General features: G+C 32.7%; 3 protein-coding genes across 5 annotated transcripts; all 3 read left to right on the top strand.

Annotated features, from left to right (window-relative positions):
* The first annotated feature begins 10 nt into the window (after nucleotides 1-10).
* On the top strand, nucleotides 11-3087 carry LOC106101927 (putative gamma-glutamylcyclotransferase CG2811). 3 transcript variants are annotated; one of them, XM_013281304.1, is made up of 5 exons: nucleotides 671-979; nucleotides 1715-1910; nucleotides 2140-2245; nucleotides 2494-2680; nucleotides 2951-3087. In XM_013281304.1, the coding sequence occupies exons 1-4, from the start codon at nucleotides 911-913 to the stop codon at nucleotides 2672-2674; spliced, it is 552 nt and encodes a 183-aa protein (XP_013136758.1). In that variant the 5' UTR covers nucleotides 671-910; the 3' UTR covers nucleotides 2675-2680; nucleotides 2951-3087. The 3 variants fall into 3 exon arrangements, with proteins under 3 accessions (XP_013136759.1, XP_013136758.1, XP_013136757.1); XM_013281303.1 differs by having other exon boundaries at nucleotides 675-979; nucleotides 2494-2625; XM_013281305.1 differs by lacking the exons at nucleotides 671-979; nucleotides 2951-3087 and adding an exon at nucleotides 11-254 and having other exon boundaries at nucleotides 2494-2912.
* A 98-nt stretch (nucleotides 3088-3185) lies between these two features.
* Nucleotides 3186-5004, top strand: LOC106101926 (G patch domain-containing protein 4). Its single transcript, XM_013281301.1, has 4 exons — nucleotides 3186-3509; nucleotides 3595-3746; nucleotides 3895-4175; nucleotides 4445-5004. The coding sequence occupies exons 1-4, from the start codon at nucleotides 3464-3466 to the stop codon at nucleotides 4983-4985; spliced, it is 1020 nt and encodes a 339-aa protein (XP_013136755.1). The 5' UTR covers nucleotides 3186-3463; the 3' UTR covers nucleotides 4986-5004.
* Nucleotides 5005-8027: 3023 nt separating this feature from the next.
* On the top strand, nucleotides 8028-13457 carry LOC106101848 (homeobox protein MSH-B). Its single transcript, XM_013281189.1, has 3 exons — nucleotides 8028-8566; nucleotides 12627-12775; nucleotides 12899-13457. The coding sequence occupies exons 1-3, from the start codon at nucleotides 8218-8220 to the stop codon at nucleotides 13433-13435; spliced, it is 1035 nt and encodes a 344-aa protein (XP_013136643.1). The 5' UTR covers nucleotides 8028-8217; the 3' UTR covers nucleotides 13436-13457.
* Nucleotides 13458-13468: the final 11 nt, after the last annotated feature.

Below are 13468 nucleotides of genomic sequence, written 5' to 3'. Positions count from 1 at the left end.
GTATTTGCTTGAATATAAGGTGTATCAGTTCAGATAGTACACAATTACTACGGGCACTTGGGCAATGAGTTGCAAATCGTTAACATAATGTCCGGTTTTGTTTTGGGATGGAAGAATTTCGAAAGATGGGGATTTTTAGGTTAGCAGTAACTCTAAAAATTACCAGGCGCTCCACTGTCAATGTCACAAAAGTTCTATCCCCGTTGGTTTATAATTTACGATAAAAGAATAATTCACTACTCACATCAGAAAAAGTAAGAAATCCACTTTTTTTATATATTTTCAACTAGTAATAAGTTTTAAACTAATTATTATCCGGCTAACACACAGAACTCACGTTTATTACGCTGGCGGCGGAAACAACTAGTATACGATATATTTTGAAAAATTATTATGCTTTGTATTTTTTTTTCATTATGTACGGATGAAGTCGCGGGTAAAAGCTAGTAGACTGATACAAAGTTTTCGCTTGACAGTTTGTTTTTAAATTTATTTATCATGTTCTAACCTAACGTAACCTATGCAGTTTGTTTTTTTGTTATGTATAATCACGGGTAAATGTGATGAATTTCTTACTTTTTACCTTTTACTTTCATTGTTAGATATTATAAATAATACCCGTAAATTATGAAAGAAATTAATTATATTTACCGTAACATGCGTATGTTGTTCAATATTTTTTGTTTAAGTCAAAGTCAAATCAAACTAACAAACGTCAATGTAATAAAAATTCCTAAATAAAGAAAATATTTAAATTCTGAAAATCATACTGGGAAGAGCAAAAGAATTACCACATTATAATAATTCTATTAGACAGTTTACACAAAAATACCATATCTCTTTTGTAATATAAGATTGATTGATTTATTAGTATAAGATTGTTTGTACTTATCTCTAATAATAATACCACATGATAGTTACAAGATTTCAAATACTTATAAAAACCCCTTCCACAAGTTATTTAAATCATTTTAGAAAGGTAAGTATAATAGCATATAATTTCTGATTCTTTGTGAAAATATACTTTATGCGATAAAAAATGATCTCTTTAAAAAAGATGAAATTTAAAAAATCATAATAAACCGCATAGGTTGCGTAACAAGCTGGATAATTTTTGAAACACGGGAAAAAATGAATTGGATAGGTTAGGTTTATAACATGTTAAATTATGTTAAAATCAAGCTGAATAGCTAGGTTATTTTTAGAACTTTTTAAATTAAGTCGAAAACTAACAGTAGGTAGTATAGGTTAGGTTAAGGGAGATGTTTAATAGCATGTTTGTTGTTTTTAATATAGAAATTCGGACCAATTTTATTACAAAAAAGTGACATTTATGTAAACGTAAAAATGTGAATTTAAACGTTACACTGGGAAAGTATGAAAGGAAATAATTATAGTTTCTTCGAATTAAATTACGACCCCAAAACAAATATAACAATGTAAATGAGATAATTTCATATTTAAAATAAATTTATTAAAATTTGGCATGATTCACTGTTGTAAAGTATTACCCTAGTGTATTATGGTTAATGGTGTACCAAGGAACCATAATTTTTAATGTTCCCTGCCTAATATAAACTGCATAGTCAGATGCCTTATTATAAAGGACTTATAAAGGGCACTAGAAAAAAAGAAATATGATTTCATTAATTATCCAACCGATTCCATATCTGTGCCACATAAATAATAAATATCCCTATATGAAACTTTTTAGATGAGTGAAAAGGTCTTTGTATATGGTACACTAAAAAAGAAAGAACCGAATCACTATTGGTTGACTGATAGCAAAAATGGTGTAAGCAAATTTATAGCCAATGGACAAACATGCAAGAAATATCCTTTGATTATTGGAACTAAATATAATATCCCATTTGTACTATATAAACCCGGAGTTGGACATCATGTACAAGGTTTTATTATTTACTTTACTTTATAATTAAAGGTTTTCATCATCATCTTTTCATTAATGTTCACACATCAATTCACTTTCACCCATATTTTTATTTATTGAAAAGTATTAATACATGCTCTGTTAAACACATTCACTGCCACCAACTCGCTTTGTGAGTTCACTTGCATTCAAAATTGTTTTGTCATGGAATGTGTTTAGTAGACTTGCTAATAAACTATACTTTATAGGGGAGGTGTATGAGGTTGATGAAAAAATGATGAGCAATTTGGACAAACTTGAGGATCATCCAAATTACTATATAAGAGAGATAGATGATATAGATATTAAAAGACCGTATGTATATATAGTTTGAATACTTATTATACTGCATACCATGGGGTATTAATATAAGAAACAAATAATAACATTATATTGTGACTTAAGTATTATCACCCCTACACTTTGGATTTTTTCTATTTTTCATACAAGATATGTTTGTCCTTGTTGAAAAGTTCCTTAAGATATGTGTATATTCTAACATGAAATTAGGCGTCATTCGCATTAACGCAACATAAATAATAAAAAGTTATTACTTTTTCTAGTGGTACAACTGAGAATGAAAGAATCAAGTGTTGGGTGTACTTCATGAAAAATTTTAAGGAAGAACTTCTGTTCAATCAAATGTTTGAAAATTACTCATCCACAGGAAGTCATGGACTGCCGTACTTGGAAAGGTCACAGAGAGAAAAAAACTATGATCACTTTTCCGCTATTAAGAAATAATTTAGAGTTTGTATTTGAGAATTTCAATACTTTTTTTCCATATTGATCTGATGTACACCTGATGGTAAGGGTGGCAAAAATGGAAATTTAACTTGATAACTTAAAATTATGCAATATGAAACTAATTGCTCTTAATATTAAAGGCAAGCAAAAAAATTATTATTAAATAATAAATGTTTTATGGTCGCTCTGTCATCCAATCAAGCTTTTCTCATAAACCTATTTTTTTTTAAATTCAACATTGAATCATAACTGTTATTTTATTTTATGTTTTAGTTATACTGAATCGACAATTGATGATTTGAACGATATAAAGACAAAGTAAAGCAAGACTTCAGAAATAAAACAGAAACTACAAATGGATGGACATTTGTTAACGTTTTAAATATAGATTGTGATACAATTTCATTCCAGTTACTGCTTTTTATTTAGTTTAGGATTGTCCCAGTCTGTGTCTAACTAAATAAACATGCATTATGAGAAAGTGGTATACTTTTGGCTAAAGACCATGCCGCTAGTGCAGCGTTTTGTCGCTTTCGAGCTGTCAATGTCAGTAATTCATCAACATGTGTTTGGATTCGGGACAATTGTGCGTGCATTCTATAAAAAGTTTGTTTAAAATGCAAAGAATAGTTGAATAGTTTAATTTGCAATTAATTATTTGTTTCTCAAATTTATGATTTACAATTTTCATACATCGATAAAACTTTTGTTTACTTATAATACAATTTTAAGGATTAGGTTATTTATACGTTTTAATCATAGAAAATAAATCGATATTTGTATATCATGGATTTTGCAAGAAAGCAATTGGAAAAGTATGGTTGGAGCGCAGGTAAACACAGAAGTATACTGATTTTAAATTAATTAAATTGATTGTCTTGATACATCTCTGTTAATGTTAAAATACTTGTTTCTAGGCAAAGGACTTGGGAAGTATGAAAATGGAATATCAGAAGCACTCAAACCAAAGCTAAAAAGGAGTGTAGCAGGAGTTGGTCATGATGCCGCAGCCGATTTCACAGAGCATTGGTGGAATGACTTATACAATAAGGCCGCAATGAACTTGGAGGTATACATGTTCCTTTTTTAATTTGTTAAAATTCTTTGAATACTATTTTGTTTGGAATGTCATTAAAGTGTTAAAATCGAATTGTAATATTTAAAGTAAACAAACAAAAATGTTAATGTTTACTTAAGATAATTTTACGTTATTTAAGGTCGAAAATAAAAATGGGAAAACAAAAAGAATCAAACAAAAGGACTCATCAGAATTTGAAATAACAAATAATACTTGGAAAATTAAAAGAACAAAGAAAGGTGATAAACCTGATCAAGGGTATACAGATTTCTTTGTGAAAAAAGCCATATTAAATAATGGAGGTTCTAAACTTGAGGATGTTGAAGAAAGTGATTCAGAAAATGAGACAACTGTAAAGGATGTTTTTAAAATGACCGATGAAGAATTATTTGCTGCGTGTGGAGGCAGAACAGCACATAAGTAAGTTACTTTTCTATTCCTACATCTTTCTTAACAAAAAAATGTATTTAACTATTAGTAACTTGCTTTTGCTGTGACTCCAACCATGCCCAATTATAAAAATGCTTAAAAGCCTATGTGTTTGGCCAGGTTACATCTATAACAAATATCTGTGAAATCTCTTCAGGCACTCCCTTGATAAGTAGTAAAAACTCACATAACACAGTATTTTAAATTGATGTACCATAATTTTTTTTAAATAACTTAAATATAATTTATGTAATTTGCAGAGGTGCACGCCATGGACTTAAAGCATTGGGAAAATTAGCAAGAATAGAGCAACAAGAGCAAATGCTATTAAATCAAGATAAATATAATGGTTACTCACATACAAAGAAAGGAAAAAATAAAGACCAAGTGGGAGAAATCAATGATCAAGTTGTTGAAAACAATAGTTTAGATAGTGATGTTGACAGTATGCCTGTTAAAATTAAAAAGAAAAAGAAAAAACTCTGCCATAAAGACTTGGAAGGAAAAGAACCTCAAAGTAATCGTAATAATAATCATGGTGAAGAGGATCTACTTCAAACATGTAAAACTAATAAAAAAGAAAAAAAAATGTCATACCAGCCAGTAGATAACATTGTAAATGTTAAGAATAAGAAAAAAACTACTATAAAACGACAGAATGATGATTCAAGAGAGAAAGAAAATTCTGAAGATGCAAGTGATATAAGTGAGCTGACTTTAGATGATTTATTTCCAGACTGTGATGACTTAAACTCTGCATCTATTACAAAGTCTAAAAAGAAGAAAAGGAGAAAAGAGTAATAAAAATTATTTAAACATACTTTTTTCTTTATTTTTTCTATACCTTTACTACCTACCAAAATAAAAGTTCATTGATGAGATTTTCTAGATGTTATAGATTTTATAGCTCCACTTTTTAAAATAAACCATTTGCTGCCCTAATAAAATAAAGTTAATTTTCTTCGCCTCATTAGCAAGGCTTACGTGCAAGCAATGAACAGCTACTAAATTATTAGACGCGCGCTTTTTCTCGCGAATTTTGGAACTTCAAGTAACGGGATCAAGAATAAAGACAGTTGACTGCATTCAGTGGTGTTATCCCATGACATACAGTGACGTCACACGCAAATCGGTCAGTCTGACGAATCGTTGGTACCTCTCGGACACTAATCCAGAGATTGGATAAAAATATAAATCGAGGGAGAATCACTTTAAGAGACAAGATATTTGGGATATATAGCAAATCCCAATAAGCCATTCAGAATTACAATAACCGCGAAAATCGTGTAAACTGGTCCCTTTGAAATATAATAATCTTAGTCTATCCTACTTAGGCGTATTTTCGACAGTATTTTGTTTCATTGAACTTCTCTCGTATCCATCGGTGCCGGTCTAATTAAGTTTGTGAACAAACTGGGCCGTCCCCTACACGTGTAAATCATTGTAAGCGACACGCTCGCGCCACATACCGAAGCAATTTAGAAGCGCCAGGGTTGAAAGTTCGCATTCCCCAGTCAAATATGCGGAAACAAGTCCCAGCGCCGACTTGTCAAATATTTAACTTTTTATGCACCTTTAGGAACTTATTGCCGGAAACAATGTTGTAGAGAATAGTTTATTTAATATATTACTAGCTTTCGCCCGCGGCTCGGTCCGCCTGGAATTAAAAATGAAAAAAACCAAGTAGCCTATGTGTTCTTGCAGACTATAGTCTACATCTATGCTAAATTTCATCGAGACACATTCAGCAATTTAAGCTACAAACTCTAACAAACATACATCTAAACTTTCATTTATAATATTAGTCAAAAGTAAGATTCTTGAAACAATTAAATAGTTTCGTCCAATAATTTCATTCATTGAAATGAGTTAAAAAATAAAAACGACAAAAAAAACTGACACAGATGTACGAGGAAGCGCACTGTTATGCTTAAGATTTAAATAAGATTGTCATGACCATGAAGAGTCAGACCTGGTTTACATTAGATCAGTAAAGTAAGCTATAGCCTTGGTCAGCGCCAGCATAAAGTAATCACTAAGTGTCGTCAGTGATACCCTTCAGTCCATTCCAAGCCTGCACTACTGTTCAACTGCACTAGCCAAATGTAAACCAGGCATTATGATGTGATATAGAACATACAGTGGGATCAATAATATGTAACTATTGTGTTAAAAATAACATAAAGATCAAGCTCGAAAATGTTTCACTCTAATGTTTGACTAATTTGTAGTCGTTTACCGTTTACTTATGTTTACCATTGTAGAATTTCTTATTGTCTGCTATTATTTATGTAAAAAAAAAAACTTAATGATACTAAAATATTTTATACAAACTTTCGATAGGTTCAGTTAGCGAATGGTAGGCTAACAGAGCGATCGCAATAAATCACTGTCAACAAAAAAATTAAGCGAAAAAAAAAGAAGCGCCACAGAGCGAGCCTAATTATGACAAAATATGTCGGTTATTTGAAGGGGCAACAGGGACGTGTTTTTTATTTTTAATTTATTGCTTTTAATATGAGGAACATTAGTTTCGGCTCTATTAGATCTTGGCACTGTCTTATGTTGGCAAGATTGCTGTTTCTAGTTTAACAGATTAATTATCTGCATATCTAACAATTTGCAAGGGAATACGATATAGGTGTGATACCTTCGTGGCTTTGTTTAATAATGTTTTTGTATAATATTAGGTAGCCCTAAAATATATGATCCAAGATTCAGTTTTTCTTTACGTTCTAAAATTTGTGAACGACTTTAAAATTACTTAAAGTACAATAAAATATAATAAGTTGGATATTTTTCAAACTTTTTTTTTTACTTCTTGGAAGTACTTCGATATACCTACTGCCAATAAATTAAAAAAAAGTTTGTTGTACGGATCCTCCAGCCTCTCTATTTATAATGAAAAGTAATATTGTAAGTCTACTCTGCAACTTAAAAATAACAAAACCCATTCATTATGCAGCGAAATAAAGGTACGTACCTATAATATCGTATCGATACTCTACTTTTTCTGTGGTGTAAACTATTACCAACAATAGTTCTTTAACTTGATAGAACTAAAAGAATCATTATTTATACAATGCAACTTACGTTGTTCGTATTTAAAATTTTGCGACGGTGAGTGCTAGGTGCTAATAAATGCTAGAAATAATCCTTGAAATTGAAATCCCACTTCATTTTGTATCATTAATCTGGTGCAAATTGTTCGTATTTTAAACATGATGTGATAGTTTTAAGCCCAATTACAACGTAAGTGATTACCGCGACAATAATTATCAATAAATAACGATCGTCCTGTTATAAATAACCCCTCGGCGGGATGCTGTGCGCCGCCCCGCATACGTGACGCGTCCAATTACACCGACTAACTAAATAATTATCACAATTAATGAAGATGCGCATATCTCAAGCGGTTCCTTAAATAAATCCCAATTTGATGTACGGGGAGACGTGCGCGGGCGCATCCGTGCCCGTACCGACACGCCCACAGCGCCCTCATTGGTTTATTGCTAATTATATCACACTACCGTCTTCGAGAGCTATTTGCATCGTTTAAGAAACAATACTCGATTTTGAACTTTATTTTAAGCCAATAGAAGTTAAAATATATCGTGAAGCCACTAAATGTGGCATACAATATTGTCATCCACAAAGACGCCCATTAGTCGAGGTTTTCCATCTTAATTTCGATCGACGGTATCCCAACCAGACGATAAATCTTACCCTTTTGAAAGATTTTGAACTCTATTGTCTAAAGAATAAGGGGGACACAATTAAAGGCGCATCGTCGGCTATGCTTTTCAGAAGAGGCAGTTAACATTCTCGACTCGCAGTCGTTTCAGCGATCCAATTTGACAAAAACGCGTCGTTAGAGTTTCGAATTGGTTTAAATTATTATCGTGTGTGAGTTACCCGACACTAAATCAGACATGGAGAAGAAAAAGTGTTTTGGATTCTAAAGTTTTAAAATGTTCCTCGACTCTACAGGGTACGGACGTAGGAGTCCTCTGTGAATAGTGAGAATAAAGTTATGTCTTTGGAACTAAGCGATGCAATGGAAGTGGAAGAAATGAAAACACCAGACCCTAAAGTGGATAAATCGGAAACTAAACTTACATTTTCGATTGACAATTTACTGGCTGACAAATTTGAAAAGCGGGTTGAAGAAGAAAGTAACAAATCGGAAGACATTAATAACTTCGCGGGCGCAAACTCAGTGAATTTCTATGAAGATTTGTGTAATAGAGAAAAGACTCATGGTTCAGAAGACGATGACGACAAAGCTAGCGATAGTTCTGAACAAGTAGACGTAGAAATCTCGACCGCAGACGATTGCCATGATTTCGCGGATGTCAAGTCGCCTGATTATCAACAACCAGGTAAGTTTATTATTACAAGTAATTCAATAATAAAGATTTAAATACCGAACAGTTCATTAGTTAAACATGAACGCTAGAAATGTTTTGGATATACTGGTTCCAAGAAAAAAAAATACGTTTCTCAACATATTTGATAGCACAAAATAAAGGTATACTTAGTTATAATCAAAATCCCGGGGGAAATAAAAATTTAAAGCGGTTGGATTTGTTGATGTAAAAATATAAGTACTTATTACTTACTATTTACCTTATCCGCAGCGTTAAAATACATTTTACTTATAATCTAGATATCATCTAAGTAAGATGTTTTTTAATACCATAGTAAAAAAAAATATCCTCATGGAAAATTATTAGAACGCGTAATTTTCATTGTAGACTGTAGAGTAGAAAAATTAAATAATGGTCTAGATCAAATATTTACGAAAACTATAACTTAGTAAATTAGACTAATATATTTTATAACTTTTCCAAAATTGCTATTTTCTTTTAAATTGAAAATGCTCTCATTTACGTAAATTCAATACATATTCCTATTTCACTGTTCAGTAGCTTGCTCAATAACACAAACATAAAAATCGTAGAACTTAACGTAAATTATTGAATCGTGTTATGTAGGAAATTATAATGACGGAATAGAGTGTGCTGAGCGATTGAATCTGAATCTGAATCTGGGATGCAAGTACAGTCGCGGAAATCCGCCTCTTCCTACATATAGCTAATAAGATAGCAGTTAGTAGTGCAAACGAAAGAAAAAGAATAAAAATAAAGTAGTCGTGTATCACCAATTCATACAAGCTCATTTAAGAGCTGCGTTGTATTCATTTTACACACCTTAACTGCTATCCGCTTAGAATGTAGAGATTTCTGCCGCGTATTTCGACATCGGAAGATACGACAGACAGCCAGGTACCATCCACACCATCTCGTTGGCTGATTTCTGCCTCGCATTGCGGCATTGTAAATCAGTCTGTCTTCAGAGGTATTTCCAAACAAACTTAGGGTTCAAGAAGGCCTACCATTTCCGTGGCAAGCAACGCGTCTATAGTTTCTCTGGTGTTGCGGATGTCCATAGGCGTCGTTGACCACCTCTGTGTTCCCACCGCTCGTTTGCCCCCTTTTCTAAAAAAAATGTACAAAAAAGGTATATTTCCCTTTTCTATGCATTGTATACCCTGCACTTTCTTCTAGAAGGAAATGGTACAATCGTTCTCTAATAAAGAATTATTAGATTTATTATTAAGGCTAATATTTGTCCTCTGGATCAAGTATGATCAGGTGAAACGCAGAAATACTTGCATTTCACGCCTATATTCTGTGTGATCGGGTCATTCGTGGAGTAGCCTAATGTTGCTGCGGGCTCTTCGACCGTTAGATGACTGAAATCAGTAACCATACTAATGATGCCGATATCTTTAGCTCTTAATGTAATTAAATGTTAAAAGTTTAGATTCGATATTAAAATTTGGTCGGTAAGTTAGATTTACTCGTAGTTAATTTTTACCTGAACATTTCGTGATTTTACGTGTATTTTTAACAAAGCAACTGGAGTATTTTTTATCGAATACAACGGAAATATTATTAGATAAACCTCAGCTGTCTATTTAATGTGAAACGAAGGATTGATCATTGTAAAACGAGCTGCAGTAACACGAGCAACGGTAATTAATTTGAAAAAACTTTGTGTAACTTCGCGCCTTCACGAGCCATTTGACATTATACGCCATGCATTTGGCTCTGCCTCTGCGCGTCATGTGTATTTTTGGCGCCAATTAACTGTTATTTGAGTTGTAAGTCTGTTAGCGCACAACCAAAATAATATTGACTTTTTTAAATGTTTCCGAGTCAAAGTTATATTTTTTATTAACATGTTTTTGAAATGATAATATTTAAGATTGAGTTTGAAATATGTTTAAGTTCGCGTAGTGATATTGATATATGAATATATAAACAATAAAAAAAACAAAAAGACTTATCTAAAAATACATTAATAAAAATAAATATCGTTCATAACTTCCACGTTTAACCAATAAATCAATTAAATCCAAGTTATAAGGTAAGCGTTTTACCGGACAGTCAAATTACGAAAAATGACAAACTAAACTGACAAAACTGACATGTTTTTTGCATGTTTACGGTCGACGGGTTTGAGCAGTACAGAAGTGTCCTCAAAGTTTCAGCAATAACTCCTTCAAACGAACAATCGCAAAATAAAATCGTGTGCTAATTTATTTACGAGCAGTCAACGTTTAAACATCTCCTAGGTTTTTTATGTTCGTGGCGCTGGACTCAAATTAGCCGTTTGAATTGGTTCCCTGACGTCTCGTTCGTACAAACAAATAAAACAATTTATTGGACACACGCACACACGGGCGAGCAACCGCGCATTGATGTCTCATTTTCTAAATTTGTTACGAAAAAGATAAATCTCTACTCCACCCGAGTCTCGTTAGCTAAATCTTTCTCTCTTGTAATTACTCACCGAGTTGAAAAAAGGAAAATAAAGATGAAAAGAACCGTCCCGCGGCTGTTATTTAGTAAGCGGTTTGGGCTCATTAAAAAGCTGTAAAATTCTATTACCAGAGAGCGGATGGGAGGTTTTCTGAACGTGTTTATGTCAACCATTGAGATCTACTTATATGCATCGATGAAAGAGACGAGCCATTCGATATTTCACTTTATTGCAGTGCATGATAGAGGTTATAAATTTAAAAAAATGTTGTCTTGATGTCGGCAAATATAACTATGTTAATGGTACAGAGGCGCGAAACAAAGACATCGACCGTTGACATGTGACGATATATTGACATTAATTGCTTTACCAGTGTCGGTGGTAGCGCGAGCGAGTTTTCACTCATGTTTTGTTGCTCGCTTTTAACTTAACAAAGCGAATGAACTAATTTTAGCAGGTAATTAAATTAAACTCTACATAATTGGAAGTGATGTGATAAATGGTTACAGTGGTCTGTACAGATCTAAAAAAACTGTTAATCTTAGTTAGTGTTATCTTAGTATAATACACACTAGGCATTGTCAGTTGAATTGCTTTCTTTTTAACATGATTTAATTTTTTCATAAGCACTATTACAGCAAAAATGCATTATAGACATTCATCTTTACAAATCTATATTATAATATAAGTTAGTTTAACAAAACATGTACATAATTGGAAAATTTTGCTTATATTACGAATTCTACACTTGTGACTTTTGTAAAATATTATAAAATGACATAAAATATTAACTACCACCTACACTTGTTTTATGTAGAGTGCAAAAAAGGTGCGTTTTCCGTCGAAACGTCGGCAGTAAAAAGTTGTAAATAGAGTAGCTAAGAGAATATACTATCTATAAAGTTAAAAAGAACACTTGTTATGACACCGAGTCATGTAAAATTGTTATAAAGAAACTAGAACCATTCCGACACCGCGTATATCAAACGTAGCGTTTACACGACATTATAAATCGTTTACAAACGTTGTGTTGCCGTGTGTCTATTTTTGTTTCTGTTATTATTTTTCAACTTATTAAAACGTGGCTTTCTTGTGTGCCAGTATATAATCAAAGCTTAAAAAATAATTAATGGTAATTATATATAAACTTCTTGGTTCTACAAGCTCATTAGTGAGAGTCGGAGAACTACTGCTTGTACAATTCGAGATAGCGCCGTATCCGCTCTGGAGAATGACATGTTGATATATTACCACTAATTACTCACAGGGAAGAGGTGTTTATTGAAAATAGCTGCAAGGTGATGACATGCCGTGTCCGCTCTGTTTACAACCGGGAACAAGATCATTTCATTTTTTCATTCAATAGGTATCTAATGCGTTGTAAGAACTGCAGGTTAACTTGGTAGCAAAATAATGTTTTTATTAAATATAGCTCAACTGAGACAGTGGAAATGTATCTTCTTCCAAAAATATCATTTAGATTTTTTTTTATTTTTCTTTTAACAATACAAAAACAATTAAATCTGGTTTAATATAAAAAAACCGCTTAATAAACCTCAATGGCTAATTTTATGGATAGGTAAACAGTACAATAATTAATTTACTCGACAGGACCATCAACATCTCGTGGCAAAAGAGCTCGAACTGCATTCAGCGCTCAACAAATCAAAAGCTTGGAAGCGGAATTCGAGAAGAACCGATATCTTTCAGTCGCAGCGAGAGGGAGGCTCGCCAGGCAATTGAGACTAACAGAAACACAGGTAAAACTAATAATAGACGCATATAGAACCGTTAACCTTCTGATAACGACGTTTTTTGCTTAGTCCGTTTCTATATAGTCAACGTATTTATTAGTTTTATAATTTAAATGTGGTTTGTTTCAGATAAAAATATGGTTTCAAAATCGTCGCACAAAATGGAAGAGGAAATATACGAACGATGTTGAACTTCTCGCACAGCAGTATTATAGTAGCTTAGGTATTGTGACACCGAGGCCGATGTTCGTAGGGGATCGCCTTTGGATTTTCAACTACCCAAACCGAGTACCAACCACCCATCAACCGTTTTTAAAATCATTAAATAACATTGGCAATGTAAATAGTAATGGTCAGTTTGACAGGAACCTTTTTAGAACCATGCCAAAACCTGACGTCCCATCGTTCTTAGTACCCCCTGCACCGGCAACTTATCCAAACGATAGACTTTTTTTGAACATGGAGCGTAATTTAAATATAGCGAATAATCTCAAACTTCACGCGCAAAACAGATTGGTACCGATACCAAGAGAAGCTTATAGTAATATGAATGCAGCGCAGAGAAACATAGATGTTTATAAAAACAACATTTTGAATCACAGCAGTTCGCCTCAGGAAGCAAACGTTGATCATTTAAGAAGACTGGAAGAAAATTTTAGCATATAACGTAGTTTAAGCATTTCGTTAAAAACGGATAGA

The sequence above is a fragment of the Papilio polytes genome, unplaced genomic scaffold, assembly GCF_000836215.1.
Source record: "Papilio polytes unplaced genomic scaffold, Ppol_1.0 DF823935.1, whole genome shotgun sequence".
Classification (NCBI taxonomy): Eukaryota; Metazoa; Arthropoda; class Insecta; order Lepidoptera; family Papilionidae; genus Papilio; species Papilio polytes.
The sequence above is the reverse complement of the archived record's forward strand: the minus strand, read 5'-3'. Positions and strand labels throughout refer to the sequence as shown.

Excerpts from the sequence above, each read along its gene's own strand:
- LOC106101926 (XM_013281301.1), top strand. The coding sequence starts at position 3,464 with ATGGATTTTGCAAGAAAGCAATTGGAAAAGTATGGTTGGAGCGCAG. Across the intron at positions 3,510-3,594 it reads AAAGTATGGTTGGAGCGCAG|GCAAAGGACTTGGGAAGTAT; the intron begins GTAAACACAGAA and ends ACTTGTTTCTAG. Across the intron at positions 4,176-4,444 it reads GGAGGCAGAACAGCACATAA|AGGTGCACGCCATGGACTTA; the intron begins GTAAGTTACTTT and ends TGTAATTTGCAG.
- LOC106101927 (XM_013281304.1), top strand. The coding sequence starts at position 911 with ATGATAGTTACAAGATTTCAAATACTTATAAAAACCCCTTCCACAAGT. Across the intron at positions 980-1,714 it reads ATTTAAATCATTTTAGAAAG|ATGAGTGAAAAGGTCTTTGT; the intron begins GTAAGTATAATA and ends GAAACTTTTTAG. Across the intron at positions 1,911-2,139 it reads AGTTGGACATCATGTACAAG|GGGAGGTGTATGAGGTTGAT; the intron begins GTTTTATTATTT and ends TATACTTTATAG.
- LOC106101848 (XM_013281189.1), top strand. The coding sequence starts at position 8,218 with ATGTCTTTGGAACTAAGCGATGCAATGGAAGTGGAAGAAATGAAAACA. Across the intron at positions 8,567-12,626 it reads GCCTGATTATCAACAACCAG|GACCATCAACATCTCGTGGC; the intron begins GTAAGTTTATTA and ends TTTACTCGACAG. Across the intron at positions 12,776-12,898 it reads TGAGACTAACAGAAACACAG|ATAAAAATATGGTTTCAAAA; the intron begins GTAAAACTAATA and ends GGTTTGTTTCAG.